Source organism: Oncorhynchus mykiss, chromosome 19 (assembly GCF_013265735.2).
Source record: "Oncorhynchus mykiss isolate Arlee chromosome 19, USDA_OmykA_1.1, whole genome shotgun sequence".
Taxonomy (NCBI): Eukaryota; Metazoa; Chordata; class Actinopteri; order Salmoniformes; family Salmonidae; genus Oncorhynchus; species Oncorhynchus mykiss.
In genome coordinates, this window is record NC_048583.1 from 10,133,544 (window position 1) to 10,152,885 (window position 19,342).

Sequence of the window (19,342 nt, forward strand, 5' to 3'; positions counted from 1 at the left end):
TGCACTTATTGAAACAAAACACTGTACCTGATGAAACAGTGTGTACAAACTAAGCATATACAACATCAGTATATTTATGTTTTGAATCAGAGCAAGTCAAAAAGCTGACATTTCATGTAGTATACGAACAGAGTCTAACCAATAGTTTAAAAAAGAAGAGTATTAGGATCCCATAAAGGAGATGACAAGCTGGGTGTTTCATGAGGAGGGTCCACAGACCAATTGGAAGAGGAATTTAAAAATAGAGACCTCAGAGCTCCTCGGATTAGCAATGTCTCTACTACTAGACATTACTCACGCTCTCAATCGTTTCCGGTCCCCATAGATCAGCTATCAGCTGCAATACTGCTTCAAACAGACCCTTTACCCATCCTCAAGCGATGTCTGATAACACATTGTAACTGAGGAACTCACACTGTGGGGATACATGCTGCTAACGCTCTCTCGAAACACCTGTCAATGAATCCAGACAAAAACTGCTCGGCTGTAGATCCGTTTTCGACCTTGAGTTTAAAAAAAAATCCAAAACGGAGAGAACAGAGACTAAATATAGAGCACCTAAATGCACACAGGCCCAGTGTTATATTGTGTATAAGACATACGGAAATGAGCACAGCAGAGGTTTTATTCATCTTCTTTATCAAGACAAAGTAAGTAGTTACCCATTCAAAATAAAATCTGCAACAAAAAACAAACTAAATAAATAATAATATGTTCATCTTATAAATAGAGGTTGTTCAATACACCCGGAACGTTATCATACTGTATATTTACCAAAATGCACCCACTGCACTGAGAAGTAGTGATATTTAGTTGCACATCTGTAAAAGGTATGATACTGACAGTAATATGTATGTACGCCCAAAGATCAGAGGCATGTACTGTATACACCAGGACTTCATAGTGGTAAAATGAGTTATGACTGCCATAAGTACTAACACACATGCGTTTCACTAAGATATTATTATTGCCATTTTTCATTAAATACTGTTAGAATCTCTCTCATCTAAAAAATAAGTTGTCCATACCAAGAACCTATTTTAGCTTTTTGTTTTGCCCTCTTCTGTTGATAATCATCAACCCTATCTAAGGTAACATTGTATACCACAACATCTGACCAGTAGGGTTAGGGAGAGATCCCAATATCCACACATGGCTTGGCATCGGAGGAACCATAACAAGGGGTGAACCAGCCTGCTTTATAGGGGACTCAGCTGATGGTGTGGGCTGCATACAGCCCGCTGCTTCTCCTTCTCACTCCAGCACGGCGGTAGGGGGAGGGTGCGCGCAGCACTTGGGCCGTCTGACATTTTTCAGCATGGACCTGAAAACGTTCTGCTGCCTCCTCTTGTTTTTCCTGCTGTTGGCGTCGTCCACGGCAACGGTGGCGGGCGAGTCGGGCACCACCGGCGGCACTGAGATGGACTTCCTGAGTGATGACTGGGTCACGACCTTCTTCTCTTGTTCTTTGATCTTACACTGCAGGTGGCTCTGGATGGCAAAGCCAAGGGACTCGGGGTCAACGGATGCTCCGTACACCTCCCAGGTCATCCCCTGCTCGTCCCACAGCACATCGTGCACGCTCTTCTCTCCTTTCTGTTTCCCCTCCTCGTCTTCGTCCTCCTTTTCCTTCCTCTCCGGCTCCAGCTGCTCCTGCTTCTTCTTGCCCAACAAAGCCTTAACGCCCCCAACCCCCTTAACAATGCTCTGCTTCGCTGCTTTCACTGCCGTCTTGGGTTTAGTGTCCTCTGTTTTTTTGGAGGTTGTCGTTGAGGCCTGGCTGGGCTTGGTAACGGAAGGAGTTGACTGCGAAGGAGGAGGAGCAGCCTTATTGTCGGAGGATTTGGTCTTGCTTGCGGCAGTTGGCGACAAGGGGGATGGAGCTTTAGCAGAGGGAGGCTTGGCAGGCTGCGTTGGCACGGTCTGCCCTTCATTAGACACCTTTGGTTTCTCTGCTGCATTGAGCTTGGATTGGGAGTCTGCCACTGCCTTCTCGCCTCGATGCTGGTGATGATTCGCTTTAGCTACCGGCTCGTTTTGGCTGCCGCTCGGCTCAATGTTGATCTGGTAGACGGGCTGCAGAGGCGGGAGTGCTCCTCTCTGCTGGATGTTGCATAGCGCTGCTGCCCCCCCGACTGCCAGATCTTTAGGCTTGGCCCCCAGCCTGGCGACCTCTGCATGGAGGGCCGCCACCGCCTCCTCTGCATGGAGCACCACCCCGGCACTCTGACTGGAGCATAACCCCGCCTCCAGGGTCAATCGCTCTGACCCGGACCTGAGACCTGCGGTGTAGTTAGGTGGCGGGGGGCAGGATGGACTGCTGCCCATGTGAATCTGGTGAAGGGGCACCTGGTAGACCACAGACAGGCTCTCAGCTGCTGCTTCCTCCCTCAGGGCAGCACCTCTGTCAGTGGACCTGTAGGGCGGGGGCAGAGGAAACAGGCTGGGGCTGGTGGAGACCGCCCGGCTGCACACGTTAGCCACTGCCTGGACCTCCACATCTTGGCCCTGCTTGCTATGGGTGGGGGTGGCGGTGGGGGTGGCGATGGGGGTGCGGGTCATGGTGGAGGCCTCCCGGTATAGTTTGCAGTGGGCTTTCTGTTGCATCTCCTCCGAGACCGAGGCAGTCTGGACGGCTTCGTCTGTCACCTGTGCTGCATGGTAGGCAGGCTGCTGGTTCTGGCCCTGTTGGGCCTCAGGCTGTTGGTTCTGGCCCTGTTGGGCCTCCGGCTGTTGGTTCTGTTGGGCCTCGTTGGGTGACGAGGGAGAATCCTTCTGTGATGAAGACTCTGACGATGCCGCCTGCAGGTGTTTATCTAAGCAGATTTCTGTCTTTGCTACTGGAGTAGGTTTTAAATCCTTCTTCTCAGGGGGTGCCGGACTTGAGGCCTTATTCCTAAGCCCTACATTCTCCTTGCTGTCTGATAATGGAGGCGTGATGGTGATGGCAGCATTGACAGGAGCTACTGCAGTCTCCTTGGTCTGTTCCGGCTGTGATGTAGCTGCCGTTTTATTGTATTCCGTTTGGGAAGGAGGGTTCTGAGAGTTTGTCTTGGGCGTATTTTCTTTAGAGGCCTGTAGAGGACGTTCTGATGGAGTAGGGTTGGTGGCGGTGGCGGTGTTGGTGGCGGTGGCGGGGCTAGGTAAAGGTGAGAGACTCTGTGTTGTAGTACTATTATCAGCCTCTTTTGATTTGTAAGGAGGCGGAGCAACCTTGTTTGAAGTCACTGCAGCTCCCTCTGCCTTACCTTGTTTGGGAGTCGTCAGAGACGTCAGCACTTCAGAGACCGAGGTATGCTTTGGATCACAGGTCTGAGGGGGATGTTGATTTGGTGTGGTTGCGTTTTTGTTGTCCCCTTCTAGTAGTGACTCCTCTTTAGCTACTGCAGAAACTCTGGCTGTAGCACTCTGTACTTCTGTGGGCTCTGGCGATGGCTTGGCTGCACACCCCTCCCCCGCCCCTGCTCCACCAGGCTCTTTCTCTCTGCAGTAATTTGTATGCACGTCAACCTTTGATGATGTAATGGCGGACGACAGGCTGGCCTTACAGATATGCTTCTCCTTCTCCTCGGCGGCGGCTGTGGGGGTTAACGCTGTCAAATTGGCGTTGCCGTCCCTACGGCCCTCTGCCGTCGCCTCGGTTACACTCACACCTCCTCGGCATGTCAATACCATCTGCTGCTCTATTCCAATCACATGCTCCGATGGCGATTTCCCTCTGTCGCCATTGGTCGAGAAAGTTGTGTTGGTGTTGGACCCCACTCTGCCGCCAACCGGTTGTCCATGGCCAGTTGATTGGATCCTGGAGGTTGTGTTGGGGGTTGTCAGACACAGGTTATCCCGTGTGTGTTCTGTAGGGACAGGGGTAGTGGTAGTGGTGGGGGCAGGGCAACCCTGAGTGAGGTTCAGGTTAGGTTCTTTAGCCCAGTTGGCGTTAGACTCCTGGTTTCCCAGAGCTTCCACTCCAGCCAGTTGAGGGACCATTTGGACTGTCACTGTCCTTTTTGGGTTGGTTCCCATCCTGTATTGAGACAGTCCTCTGAGACACTTCTACTGTAGGGATCCAAAGTCAAACCAGGTGTCCACAATCCTGTCCCTGTCTATTTGTGTAATTCCCTATAAAGTAGGAAAAATAGAATAGTTTTAGATTCAGAGAAGAAGTATGAACAACACATTAGATCCTTCCATGTACATAACGATACTATACTATACGCCTTATATAGTATAATATCCTCTAATATAATAGAGAATGATGATCTTGGTAATGTCTTTCTCACTCTTGCATATTACATCCTGACCTCAAAGGTGATATCGAAACACCAAAAAAGACGTGAGACTTTATTACAATTATTTTTAAACAGAAAGACATTTTAACTTGAAATTAGAAAACTAACAGGGTGAGTGATGAGGAACAGTTGTACCGCAGTGTAGTGCACTCCAAAAAACATTTATGGATATTTTTCAAACTAGACTTTCATCCTCGATGAATGTGACCAATGAGGCAATACATTAAAACAATGGGAGTTGACACCTTCGCTTATTTCTGACTCCTAGTATCCATCACAATAAAGACTGTGTGCCAACTACCGCATCAGAACTGAATGTATTAACTGAATCTGTAAACAAAGCAACAGATAATAGCAATAACTCCAAATTACTAAGAATAAGCCCAAGACAATGATGCTTCAATACTGACCTAAACTGTTTTGCTGCTCAGAGATGGTTGGCCTTTCCTCTTTTCATTCCAGTAAGTACATTTCATTTTAATGTGTCTCTGATGACTGCAAACTGATTTGAAATGATGGACCATGAGCACTCCGAGTCCCTTTGGAGCAGAGAAGATAAAGCAATGCCAAAACTAAGATTAACTATGCCACAAATGATTTTTGCTCAAAAACTGATGGAATTTGAAAGACTACGGCAATCACAAACACTTACCACACACTTCAACAAGCTTGAGTGAATTAAATAATTCCTCTTAACCCAGGAGGAAATCTATTGAATTATCCTTAAGTGGGGACAGAGGCATTGACTTTGCAATCGCAACAAGTGAAAGCAATAGTGTAGCCTTAGTTCCATGTTTGACTTTACCATTAGAAAAAACATATATCCCAATGCCCAGGGCAGTGATTGGGGACATTGCCCTGTGTAGGGTGCCGTCTTTCGGATGGTACGTTAAATGGGTGTCCTGACTCTGTGGGCACTAAAGATTCCATGGCACATATCGCAAGAGTAGGGGTGTTAACCCTGGTGTCCTGGCTAAATTCCCAATCTGGCCCTCATACCATCATGGCCACCTAATCATCCCCAGTTTACAATGGTCTCATTCATCCCCCCTCCTCTCCCCTGTAACTATTCCCCAGGTCGTTGCTGTAAATGAGAATGTGTTCTCAGTTAACTTACCTGGTAAAATAAGGGTTAAATAAAGAGCTATCAGACACTGCAGCCTACAGATGTAGGATCTTAATTTGTTTCCTACAGTAAGAATATGAATTATTATGTGTACTATAATAAATGGACATTTTTGTAGGAGTTGATCAATTTTCTCAGCAACAAAATAGTGATCAAATAACGATCCTATATCTATGACAGAAGTCCTTTTAAAAAGGTCTGAAATGAGCCATCTGCTGGCCTCAAACACAGACCTCTGTGTGTTTGTTGGTCTCATCTGTTGCAAAATCTCCCCTGAAGCTACAGCAACAGACCTGTTTATTGTGTATTGTGGACATAGATAAGACATTGAACCATTTTGGGGAGATTTCAAATGCACTTCAATTAGCCCATTGGATTTTTCCAACAGGCTTCATTCATCATAGAGTCTGTTCATTTTCGACTCTGTGATCTTATTTTCCTCGTCATCCTTCTACAGGTTATAGCAATTAAAAAGCAGGCCTATTGTCATTAATAACAAAGCAAATGTCTCGACGAGTTATCCTTATCCTTCTAAATCAGACACTTCTAGTTACTGAATGTCCTAGCCAGGCTACTAAATATTCCATTTGGAATTGTAGGCTCAAATACATCACAGTGTATTGGCTTATATGTAGGCCAAACGCACACACCCATCCGAAAATAAATCTCAAGCAGTGTCTAAGCCTGCAGCTGCAGACTCCAGACAGAGAGAAATAGAAAGAGTGAGTGAGCAGGGGCCCACTCAAAAAGAAATCCGATTTCTGAAAGGTACGAACTAAATGGCTTTGCCATGGTATTTTTAGTACAGAAGGAAAATAGGATGGCTTGTATAGTCCTGAGTGCTTGAGTTGTGATTTGTCAGATTGGATTTTCCATGCCACACAGTTGGCAAACGTCCACAGTATATTCACACTATACGAAAGTGACCTATTACTACTGCACCACTCTCTCTGGCTGTCGGACGAGATCACATCCAACCCCTTGGAAGTGTGAAGTGAAATGATGGTTCCCTATGAAATTGTTCTTCAATGGCCAACCGAGCATTCAGCAATCAACTCTCCCGCAATAATTGAACCAGGTGTACAGGGGCGAAATGAAGAAAAGGAATCAGAGCAACTCAGCACTCACACAGACACACTGTGTGGGACTCCTTGAACTGTCATCCGAGGACGTTCACATCCTATAAAGTGATTTCCTATGTAGTTTATCTCAATCAAAATTAGATGCTGACTTCAAGCATCTGTTGTTCTGGAATTTTGTCTCCTAGGGTGTTGTTTTTGGGACTCACTATTAATCATCCTCATCATTAAGTTTGTTCTCAGCCAAGGAAAGGTTAGTCTTCTTTTTTCTGCACAAAACAATGAATAGGCCCGTATTCATAAAGAGTAAGTGTGAGAGTAAGAATGCTGACCTAGGATCAGTTTAGGATCAATATTCCATATAATAGAACTGTGGGTTTAAGTTACTCTGTCAGAGTACATTTTGAGGGGAGAGGCAGAGGGATAGACAAGTCACTCCTTTATTCAGGGCCCGTAATGATTCATAACGCCCCTCAGAATAGGAGTGCTGATCTAGGATCAGGTCCCCTCTGTCCATGTAATCTTATTCATTATGATCTATAATACTAAACTGATCCTAGATCAGTTTAACTATCACGCTTACTCTTTATGAATAAGGGCCTTGGTTCCTTGAAGCAGGAGGTGACTGTATCCTACAGGAAGGGGTCAGTGTGTCCTCTGCCTCATATAGAGTAGCTGTGGGGTCTCCCATCAGGAGTTCCATCACCCCATGCTAATATCGAAGATGAGCGAGAGGCCCCCAAGCTGTTCATTTGAGACACGGGAGCATTGTAATTAGATTTGTCTTGTTTCTTACTTCGATGGGAATTCAGTGGAATAAACCAAGCAGATGAATCAACAAGGTGGTAAATAAGATCCAGCGAGGTACACTATATGAGGACACCTGCTCGTCAAACATCTCATTCCAAAATCATAGGTATTAATATGGAATTGGTCCCCCCCTTTGCTGCTATAACAGCCTCCACTCTTCTAGGAAGGATTTCCACTAGATGTTGGAACATTGCTGCGGTTGAGGGGGTTGCTGCGGTTGCTGGGGTTGAGGTCAGGTCTCTGTGCAGGCCAGTCAAGTTCTTCCACACTGATCTCAACAAACCATTTCTGTGTGGACCTCGCTTTGCGCACAGGGGTCTTGTCGTGCTGAAACAGGAAAGGGCCTTCCCCAAACTGTTGCCACAACGTTGGAAGCACAGAATCGTCTGGAATGCCATTGTATGCTGTAGCATTAAGATTTCCATTCACTGGAACTAAGGGGCCTTGCCCAAACCATGAAAAACAGCCCCAGACCATTATTCCTTCTCCACCAAACTTTCCATTTGGCACTATGCATTGGGGCAGGTAGCGTTCTCCTGGCATCCGCCAAACCGAGATGGTGAAGCGTGATTTATCACTCCAGAGAACGCGTTTCCACTGCTCCAGAGTCCAATGGCGGTGAGCTTTACACCCCTTCAGCCAATGCGCATGGTGATCTTAGGCTTGTGTGCGGCATCTCGGCCAAGGAAACCCATTTCATGAAGCTCCCGACTAACAATTCTTGTGCTGACGTTGCTTCCAGAGGCAGTTTGGAATTCTGTAGTGAGTGTTGCAACCGAGGATAGACCATTTTTATGCACTTCGCACTTCAGCACTCAGCGGTCCCGTTCTGTGAGCTTGTGTGGCCTATCACTTCGCGGCTGAGCCATTGTTGCTCCTGGACGTTTCCACTTCACAATAACTGCACTTTCAGCTGACCGGGGCAGCTCTAGCAGGGCAGAAATTTGTTGGAAAGGTGGCATCCTATGATGGTGCCTTGTTGAAAGTCACTGAGCTCTTGAGTAAGGCCATTCTACTGCCAATGTTTGTGTATGGAGATTGCATGGCTGTATGTTCAATTTTATACATCTGTCAGCAACGGCTGAGGCTGAAATAGGCAAATCCATTCATTTGAAGGGGTGTCCACATACTTTAGTATATAATGTATATTATTGTTAATCAATACAATATAGCGGTCCAAACAGGACATAGATTGTGTGAACACCCAACAGCATCATTCATTGGTAAAAAATTAGGCTAATACTGACATTACTGATAAAACAGGAAGAATACTGCTTTAAAAGCCCAACGCAGTAAAGAAAAGTGACGTTCCTGTGTTTTATACATATTTTCACACTATGAGGTTGGAATAATACTGTGAAATTGCGATGATAATGCCATTTTAGTGTAAGAGGTGTTTGAAAAGTATGCCTGAAATTTCTGCCTGCCTGGTGACATCACCATGGGTAAATGAGTTAATAGACCAATAAGAAAGAGAGTTCCAAACCTCTCTGCCAATAATAGCTTGATTTAAATTTTCCCATCCCAACTCAGACCACTCCCAGACAGTCCTAACAAAATTATTGCTTTAGAAATGTATCTTTGCTAAGGAGCAATATTTTGTTTATTTTTTACAATAAGAATTGAAAATAATCACAGTGAGGTACTTAAATTGTTACCCAGAAATTATTTGATAATTAAATAAAAACTGCATTGGAACTTTATCACAAAATAATTGCACATTCTACATTTGCAAAAATAAATACATTAAATATTTTGAAAACCATTTTCAAAAAGTTTATCGTACAGTACAGTAGCATGAAATTTATCTAGGACTACTGAGGTTTCTCCCCTCTTGAATTGACTGAAATATTACATACAGTGGGGCAAAAAAGTATTTAGTCAGCCACCAATTGTGCAAGTTTTCCCACTTAAAAAGATGAGAGAGGCCTGTAATTTTCATCATAGGTACACTTCAACTATGACAGACAATCCAGAAAATCCAGAAAATCACATTGTAGGATTTGTAGTGAATTTATTTGCAAATTATGGGGGAAAATAAGTATTTGGTCACCTACAAACAAGCAAGATTTCTGGCTCTCACAGACCTGTAACTTCTTCTTTAAGAGGCTCCTCCGTCCTCCACTCGTTCGTTACCTGTATTAATGGCACCTGTTTGAACTTGTTATCAGTATAAAAGACACCTGTCCACAACCTCAAACAGTCACACTCCAAACTCCACTATGGCCAAGACCAAAGATCTGTCAAAGGACACTAGAAACAAAATTGTAGACCTGCACCAGGCTGGGAAGACTGAATCTGCAATAGGTAAGCAGCTTGGTTTGAAGAAATCAACTGTGGGAGCAATTATTAGGAAATGAAAGACATACAAGACCACTGATAATCTCCCTCGATCTGGGGCTCCACGCAAGATCTCACCCAGTGGGGTCAAAATTATCACAAGAACGGAATCCCAGAAACACACGGGGGGACCTAGTGAATGACCTGCAGAGAGCTGGGACCAAAGTCACAAAGCCTACCATCAGTAACACACTACGCTGCCAGGGACTCAAATCCTGCAGTGCCAGACGTGTCCCCCTGCTTAGGCCAGTACATGTCCAGGCCCGTCTGAAGTTTGCTAGAGAGCATTTGAATGATCCAGAAGAAGATTGGGAGAATATGGTCAGATGAAACCAAAATATAACTTTTTGGTAAAAACTCAACTCGTCGTGTTTGGAGGACAAAGAATGCTGAGTTGCATCCAAAGAACACCATACCTACTGTGAAGCATGGGGGTGGAAACATCATGCTTTGGGGCTGTTTTCCTGCAAAGGGACCAGGACGACTGATCCGTGTAAAGGAAAGAATGAATGGGGTCATGTATCGTGAGATTTTGAGTGAAAACCTCCTTCCATCAGCAAGGGCATTGAAGATGAAACGTGGCTGGGTCTTTCAGCATGACAATGATCCCAAACACACCGCCCGGGCAACGAAGGAGTGGCTTCGTAAGAAGCATTTCAAGGTCCTGGAGTGGCCTAGCCAGTCTCCAGATCTCAACCCCATAGAAAATCTTTGGAGGGAGTTGAAAGTCCGTGTTGCCCAGCAACAGCCCCAAAACATCACTGCTCTAGAGGAGATCTGCATGGAGGAATGGGTCAAAATACCAGCAACAGTGTGTGAAAACCTTGTGAAGACTTACAGAAAACGTTTGACCTCTGTCATTGCCAACAAAGGGTATATAACAAAGTATTGAGATAAACTTTTGTTATTGACCAAATACTTATTTTCCACCATCATTTGCAAATAAATTCATTAAAAATCCTACAATGGGATTTTCTGGATTAGTTTTTCTTATTTTGTCTGTCCTAGTTGAAGTGTACCTATGATGAAAATTACAGGCCTCTCTCATCTGTTTAAGTGGGAGAACTAGCACAATTGGTAGCTGACTAAATACTTTTTTTGCCCCACTGTACATATCACAACGAATCACGTGATACAATAGGCGAGTTGGGGGAATAGACCCTGACAATTGAATGGTCATTTCAGATCTCATTCTGAAATAGTAATTCGTAGGTCTGTGGGTTTCCCTGGAGATACCATATATTTAAAATACAATTTTATACAGTCAGTGACCGGTGACTAGAATGCATGGACTTAGCGATGGAGATAATGTAGCCTAGACATACATCAACTTTACCATTATGACATGAATTCCTTTAGAGCATCACATAGTAGAGAATATCCTTCTTTCTCATCTATTTCACGTTTCACTTCTACTACACATTAGTAGGCCTATAGGCTACCCAATCCGTCTGTAGCTGTGAACATGTCTATGCATTCGTCATATTAGGGTCTCCTCTCTCGAACAAAAATATCCCCACTGCAATTACAGTTTCAACCCCAGACAAGTATCTTATGATGTAGCCTACAAGTTTGATATAGAAAATACAACATTATCGTAGCCATGACAAAACAAAGGGATGTGCAGATGAATGCGATGAAAATATACAGTTTGGTGAGAGAAACAACATCACAACCATGTCAATTGACGATGCACAACCGAACCCCACTCCTAATAACCAACACATCAACACTTAGGAATTTCAGGACCCCCCCTGCGGCTTTACAGTCATATTTGACCTTGCGGAGGAATTCATTATCTGTACACTTATTATCTTAACGACACTTTATTCAGACAAAGAGGAGACAGCTTACCTGGTGCGGTGTAGTCCCCGTATCATATCATATTCGGGGGTTGATTACTGCGCTATTTAGCCCCTGTTTGTTTCCACGGTGCGGCTGAAGCACCCGGCTGAATATCAATGAAATAATTTCAAGCAGGTCTCCGTGACATAAAGCCGCGCCTTCGATCGGAGCGGTTCGGGATACAGGTCTGATCAGAGGAGGTAGCCTAAATGATAATTGGGTCAAGCATGTAATATCGATTTTCTTGCGAGGGTCTAGCGAAGATGTGGCTGTGCGCTATGACTCATGCTTGTTTGGTTGGGTCCTCCTCCTATACAAACAGTTATCATATCAAACTTGCTTTACTCTTCACCGAGCAATAGGCTACATTGTCATTGGAGCTAACAAATCGCGGTGTCACCTCTCTCTTTCTGCGAGATCGTGCTGTCCCAGGGGATGTCCACACTGCATTGTTTTCGGGATGCTCAATGACTGTAAAAGAGAAAAAGAAAAAAGAATGGGGGGAAAATGGTATGAACGAGAGGAGGACACAGAATGGTATGACAGACAGAAGGACACAGAATGGTATGACAGACAGGAGGACACAGAATTGCAGGGACATTAGACATCAAACAAAGAGAAAGCAGCATTTAATTACATATGATAGGCTAGTTATTTCCTGCTGTGGTATCATCTATGTTCCACGCATTTGGAGCATTGGGCACTATATATCTAGTGGGAACCGCAACACTGTCTGTAGTGTTGTGTTGAGGCAGTGGCTATACACTATCCATTTCCATCACTGGATATGGATGTGACTATGCATGCACTTGCACTGAAGGGGAAAAGCAGCATAATTATGCCCAGTACTCAGTGGCGGTTCTAGCTTGTATGGCTCCCTAGGCGGACATTTGAAACAACACAAATAAATAATCATAACATTTAAAACTATATAAATATAAATAGATATACAAAAATAGGACTCCTAAATATCAAAAATAAATAACAAAGACAAATAGAAACAAATTGTAATATATAAATATAAATAAAAAATATAATTGAATTACACTATTACCCTATTCCTAACAAAAAAAACACACAGAAAAATTAAACTGCACAAATCCGTAAATCACACAAATACACAAATAGAACAACACACTTATAAAGAAGAGAACCTGATTATTACACTATTGCACTTCAAACAATAAACACACCAACTAAATTGCACAACTAATTGCATTAGTACTGTACACTGTTAGAGGTGCGCTATTTGATAGATTCCCCCAGCTTCCCCAACCCCGGGCTTCCAGTGGGGAGACCGGAGGTCAACCTACCCCCGCTTCCTCCCCATCTTGTACTTTTGAGTTGGAGACCTTCCCAGGCAGTAGCCTGCCTAGCTCACAAACTAGAATCAGGACGCCCACTCCGACAAGGTTAATTGACCCACAGTCCCACACGGTGACAGGATATCATTGACGTGACGTGCAAATGAGCGATAGAAAACAGTTCACGCAAATGTCACCATTTGGAATATTATTATGTATTTTTTTTTTGTGCGGGCACCCCATGCTGCCACCGGCAAGACGCTGCACCAGGTGGCTTCCCATGTTGCCTATGCCTAAATCCGCCACTGCCTGTACTGTATGCAGTGGAGATGTGATGTTTCACTGTGACAGTACAGTACATGTGGTGCTGTTCGACAGCAGTGCACTCAGGGGGACAATGGCTTTAGTCTAGATTTCCAGGTCAAATGAATCTGATTCAGTATCTCCTCCATGTGTTGTCCTCCCTGTCATGTCCCCAATCCTCATCGCCAAGACACTGTGTTATGGATCATTGCTCCCTGGGATCCTTGGGAAGTCCAACGATGACATCACCCCGTTGAAGTTGAAATGTAAAATGGTTAAGGTAAGGGTTATTGTAATGAACACGAGGGGAGACAGAGAGCTGGTTTCAAGCGCAGGGCGCAGCAGGTGTTTATTGCAAAGGACCACAGGAGGAGGCAGGTAGCTGCGTCCAGGGGCAGGCAGAAGGTCATACACAGGGGGTTCAAAACAGCAACAGTACAGTCAGGGAAAAGGCTAGTAACATAGTCCGGGAGATCAGGCAATAGGTAGATAACAGGAAATCCGATAGGCTCAAGTACAGGCAGGGAATAGGCAAAAGGCGTCATTAGTGAGGCAGGCAAAAACTATCCAACACAGGAGGAGTAAATCACAGGGAAGCCCAGTGCTCCGAAAGACGTGTGTCACAAAACAAACAATACCTCACAGTGATGTGGTGCAAAGAACTGAACTAAATAGTGTGTGATAATGACATACAGGTGTGTGAACAAGTGAATAGAATTCAGGTGATTAGGATCTGGATAGTGAGATGCGTTCAGGGGATCTAGGTGTTTGTGTGTGGGCTGGAAAGTGAGCTGCGTTCAGGGGATCTAGGTGTTTGAGGGTGTGGGCTGGAAAGTGAGCTGCGTTCAGGGGATCTAGGTGTTTGAGGGTGTGGGCTGGAAAGTGAGCTGCGTTCAGGGGATCTAGGTGTTTGAGGGTGTGGGCTGGAAAGTGAGCTGCGTTCAGGGGATCTAGGTGTTTGAGGGTGTGGGCTGGAAAGTGAGCTGCGTTCAGGGGATCTATGTGTTTGAGGGTGTGGGCTGGAAAGTGAGCTGCGTTCAGGGGATCTAGGTGTTTTAGGGTGTAGGCTGAAAAGTGAGCTGCGTTCAGGGGATCTAGGTGTTTGAGGGTGTGGGCTGGAAAGTGAGCTGCGTTCAGGGGATCTAGGTGTTTGAGGGTGTGGGCTGGAAAGTGAGCTGCGTTCAGGGGATCTAGGTATTTGAGGATGTGGGCTGGAAAGTGAGCTGCGTTCAGGGGATCTAGGTGTTTGAGGGTGTGGGCTGGAAAGTGAGCTGCGTTCAGGGGATCTAGGTGTTTGAGGGTGTGGGCTGGAAAGTGAGCTGCGTTCAGGGGATCTAGGTGTTTGAGGGTGTGGGCTGGAAAGTGAGCTGCGTTCAGGGGATCTAGGTGTTTGAGGGTGTGGGCTGGAAAGTGAGCTGCGTTCAGGGGATCTAGGTGTTTGAGGGTGTGGGCTGGAAAGTGGGCTGCGTTCAGGGGATCTAGGTGTTTGAGGGTGTGGGCTGGAAAGTGAGCTGCGTTCAGGGGATCTAGGTGTTTGAGGGTGTGGGCTGGAAAGTGAGCTGCGTTCAGGGGATCTAGGTGTTTGAGGGTGTGGGCTGGAAAGTGGGCTGCGTTCAGGGGATCTAGGTGTTTGAGGGTGTGGGCTGGAAAGTGAGCTGCGTTCAGGGGATCTAGGTGTTTGAGGGTGTGGGCTGGAAAGTGAGCTGCGTTCAGGGGATCTAGGTGTTTGAGGGTGTGGGCTGGAAAGTGAGCTGCGTTCAGGGGATCTAGGTGTTTGGGGGTGTGGGCTGGAAAGTGAGCTGCGTTCAGGGGATCTAGGTGTTTGAGGGTGTGGGCTGGAAAGTGAGCTGCGTTCAGGGGATCTAGGTGTTTGAGTGGGCTGGAAAGTGAGCTGCGTTCAAGGGATCTAGGTGTTTGAGAGTGTGGGCTGGAAAGTGAGCTGCGTTCAGGGGATCTAGGTGTTTGAGAGTGTGGGCTGGAAAGTGAGCTGCGTTCAGGGGATCTAGGTGTTTGAGGGTGTGAGTTGGGAGCAGACGTTACAGTTATGGTGATGGTTAAGGTTGTGGTTTGGGTAGGAACATCCCAAGAATACCAGATAGCACCAACACTGTGTTATGATGGTATAATGACACATTTTGTAAATCATGGTAGGAATTACTGGTATAGTATTGTAGTATTGAATGTCAACGTTTTCTTCATTTCTGTCAATAAACTAAATAGTTGGAATACTTACAATTTCAAATCAAATCAAATTGTATTAGTCACATGCGCTGAATACAACCTTACCTGTGAAATGCTTACTTACAAGCCCTTAACCAACAATGCAGTTCAAGAAATAGAGTTAAGAAAATATTGACAAAATAAACTAAAGTAAACCATTTAAAGTAACACAATAAGATAACAATAACGAGGCTATATACAGGGGTACTGGGTTAATGTGAGGAACATAGTGAGTGTAGCATTGTAACCAACCGTCTGAAGGGATTATAACATTAAGACATGGTTGGTAATGTCATCCTACTGTATTTCAGTGGGTCTCTGATCACACACATACACAGACACACACACACACACACACACACACACACACACACACACACACAGACACAGACACACACACACACACACAGAATAGCTCACCATTCCTATTGGACTCAGTAATTGTGTAGGGTTGACCTCTGGCCCTAAGAAGCCCAGGAAAGATGATTAGATGAGACAGCAGCCACTGAGGCCTGTGATACAAACCTTAAAGGCAGAGTGCAGTCTTATATAGAGTACCGGTCAAACGTTTGGACACACCTACACATTTCAGGGTTTTTCTTTATTTTTTAAAACTATTTTCTACATTGTAGAATAACAGTGAAGACATCCAAACTATGAAATAACACATATGGCATCATGTAGTAACAAAAAAGTGGTGAACAAATTCTTAAAAAGTAGCCACCCTTTGTCTTAATGACAGATTTGCACACTTTTGGCAAGCTTCATTAGGAATTATTTTCCAACAGTCTTGAAGGAGTTCCCACATATGTTGAGTACTTGTTGGCTGCTTTCCCTTCCCTCTGCAGTCCAACTCATCCCAAACCATCTCAGTTGGGTTGAGGTCGGGTGATTGTGGAGGCCAGGTCATCTGATGCAGCACTCCATCACTCTCCTTCTTGGTAAAATAGCCCTTACACAGCCTGGAAGTGTGTTGGGTTATTGTCCTGTTGAAAAACAAATGATAGTCCCACTAAGCGCAAACCAGATGGGATGGCGTATCGCTGCAGAATGCTGTGGTAGCCATGCTGGTTAAGTGTGCCTGGAATTCTAAATAAATCACAGACAGTGTCACCATCAAAGCACCCCCACACCATCACAACTCCTTATCCATGCTTCTCGGTGGGAAATACACATGCGGAGATCAACCGTTCACCTACTCCGCGTCTCACAAAGACACAGCGGTTGGAACCAAAAATCTCAAATTTGGACTCATCAGACCAAAGGACAGATTTCCACCGGTCTAATGTCCATTGCTCATGTTTCTTGACCCATGCAAGTTTCTTCTTCTTATTGGTGACTTTAGTAGTGGTTTCTATATAGCAATTCGACCATGAAGGCCTGATTCACACAGTCTCCTCTGAACAGTTGATATTGAGATGTGTCTGTTACTTGAACTCTGTGAAGCATTTATTTGGGCTGCAATCTGAGGTGCCATTAACTCTAATAAACATATCCTCTGCAGCAGAGGTAACTCTGGGTCTTCCTTTCCTGTGGCAGTCCTCACGAGAGTTTCATCATAGTGCTTGATGGTGTTTGCAACTTCACTTGAAGAAACTTAAATATTTCTTGAAATTGTCCGTATTTACTGACCTTCATGTCTTAAAGTAAGGATGGACCTTCGTTTCTCTTTGCTTATTTGAGCTGTTCTTGCCATAATATGGACTTGGTGTTTTACCAAATAGGGCTATCTTCTGTAAACCACCACTACCTTGTCACAACACAACTGATTGGCTCAAAGGCATTAAGAAGGAAAGAAATTCCACAAATTAACTTTAACAAGGCACACCTGAAATGCTTTCCAGGTGACTACCTCATGAAGCTGATTGAGAGAATGCCAAGAGTGTGCAAAGCTGTCATCAAGGCAAAGGGTGGCTATTTGAAGAATTTCAAATATAAAATATATTTTGCTTTGTTTAACACTTGTGTGGTTACTACATGATTCCATATGTGTTATTTCATAGTTATTCTACAATGTGTAAAATAGTAAAAATAAAGAAAAACCCTGGAATGAGTAGATGTGTCCAAACTTTTGACTGGTACTGTATATATATATATGTCTATATATTTCCACAGTAATAAATCTGTGAAAAGGACAATACCTTTGAGTGTAAAAGCTGTTAGAAAAGGTCACCTGAAATTTCAGCCTTTTTTGGTGGGATGGAGTTTTGGCCTTCTGTTGTGACATCACCATGTGGTAAATAAGTTAATAGACCAATAAGAAAGAGAGTTCCAAACCTCTCTGCCAATAACAGCTAGTTTTAAGATTTCCCCTCCCCATGCAAACCACTCCCAGACTGTCCTATCAACATTTTTCCTTGAGAAATTGCTCTTCACTAAGAAGCTATTTTTTTCTTTTAGACATTTTAAATTTAAAACAATCACAGTAAGGTACTTAATTGTTTTCCAGAATTTATTTGAAATTGAGATAGAAATGGCTTCATTTGACGTTTTAATTACGATTTAAACACACCACAACATATATGTCACATCAACAGCATCCTCCCGGACTACCTAGACCCACTCCATTTCACATACCGTCCCAACAGATCCACAGAAGACGCAATCTCAATCGCACTCCACACTGCCTTTTCCCACCTGGACAAAAGGAACACCTTTGTGAGAATGCTGTTCATTGATTACAGCTCAGCGTTCAACACCATAGTGCCCACGAAGCTCATCACTAAGCTAAGGACTCTGGGACTAAACACCTCCCTCTGCAACTGGATACTGGACTTCCTGACGGGCCGCCCCCAGGTGGTAAGAGTAGGCAACAACACGTCTGCCACGCTGATCCTTAACACTGGGGCCCCTCAGGGGTGTGTACTTAGTCCCCTCCTGTACTCCCTGTTCCCCATCAACTGCGTGGCCAAACACGACTCCAACACCATCATTAAGTTTGCTTACGACACAACAGTGGTAGGCCTGATCCCCGACAACGATGAGACAGCCTATAGGGAGGAGGTCAGAGAACGGGCAGTGTGGTGCCAGGACAACAACCTCTCACTCAATGTGAGCAAGACAAATGAGATGATTGTGGACTACAGGAAAAGGCGGGCTGAACAGGCCCCTTAACATCGATGGAGCTGTAGTGGAGCGGTTGGTGTCCACATCACCAATCAATGAAATGTATTTATAAAGCCATTCTTACATCAGATGATGTCACAAAGTGCCAAACATACCAAGACAGTCGTGAAGAGGGCAGGACAAAACCTTTTCCCCCTCAGGAGACTGAAAAGATTTGGCATGGGTCCCCAGATTGTCAAAAGGTTCTACAGCTGCACCATCAAGAGCATCCTGACTGGTTGCATCACCGCCAGTAACTGCTCAGCATCTGACCGTACATCACTGGGGCCAAGCTTCCTGCCATCCAGGACCTACATAATAGGTGGTGTCAGAGGAAAGCCCATAAAATTGTCAGACACTCCAGTCACCCAAATATGGACTGTTTTCTCTGCTACCGCACGGCAAGCGGTACCGGAGCGTTAAGTCTAGGACCAAAAGGCTCCTCAACAGCTTCTACCTCCAAACCATAAGACTGCTGAACAATTAATACCGGACTATCTACATTGACCCTCCACTCCTTTTGTGCACTGCTACTACTCATTGTTTGTTATCTATGCATAGTCACTTCACCCCTACATGTACAAATTATCTCAACTAACCTGTACCCCCGCACACTGACTCGGTACCGGTACCCCCTGTATATAGCCTCGTTATTGTTATTCTTATTGTGTTACTTTTTTTGTTTAATTTTACCCCCTTTTTCTCCCCAATTTCGTGGTATCCAATTGTTAGTAGTTACTATCTTGTCTCATCGCTACAACTCCCGTACGGGCTCGGGAGAGACGAAGGTTGAAAGTCATGTGTCCTCTGATACACAACCCAACCAAGCGGCACTGCTTCTTAACACAGTGCGCATAACTCTTCTTGAACTGCACTGTTTGTTAAGGGATTGTAAGCAAAAAAGCATTTCATAGGAAGGTCTAC

General features: G+C 44.8%; 1 protein-coding gene across 1 annotated transcript; it reads right to left on the minus strand.

The window, feature by feature from the left end:
* Nucleotides 1–603: 603 nt before the first annotated feature.
* Nucleotides 604–12,357, minus strand: LOC110498432 (G protein-regulated inducer of neurite outgrowth 3). The gene is made up of 2 exons (XM_036954235.1): nucleotides 11,496–12,357; nucleotides 604–4,116 (listed from the first exon to the last, which is right to left on the minus strand). Exon 2 carries the CDS (start codon nucleotides 4,018–4,020, stop codon nucleotides 1,255–1,257), a length of 2,766 nt encoding a protein of 921 aa, XP_036810130.1. The 5' UTR covers nucleotides 4,021–4,116; nucleotides 11,496–12,357; the 3' UTR covers nucleotides 604–1,254.
* Nucleotides 12,358–19,342: the final 6,985 nt, after the last annotated feature.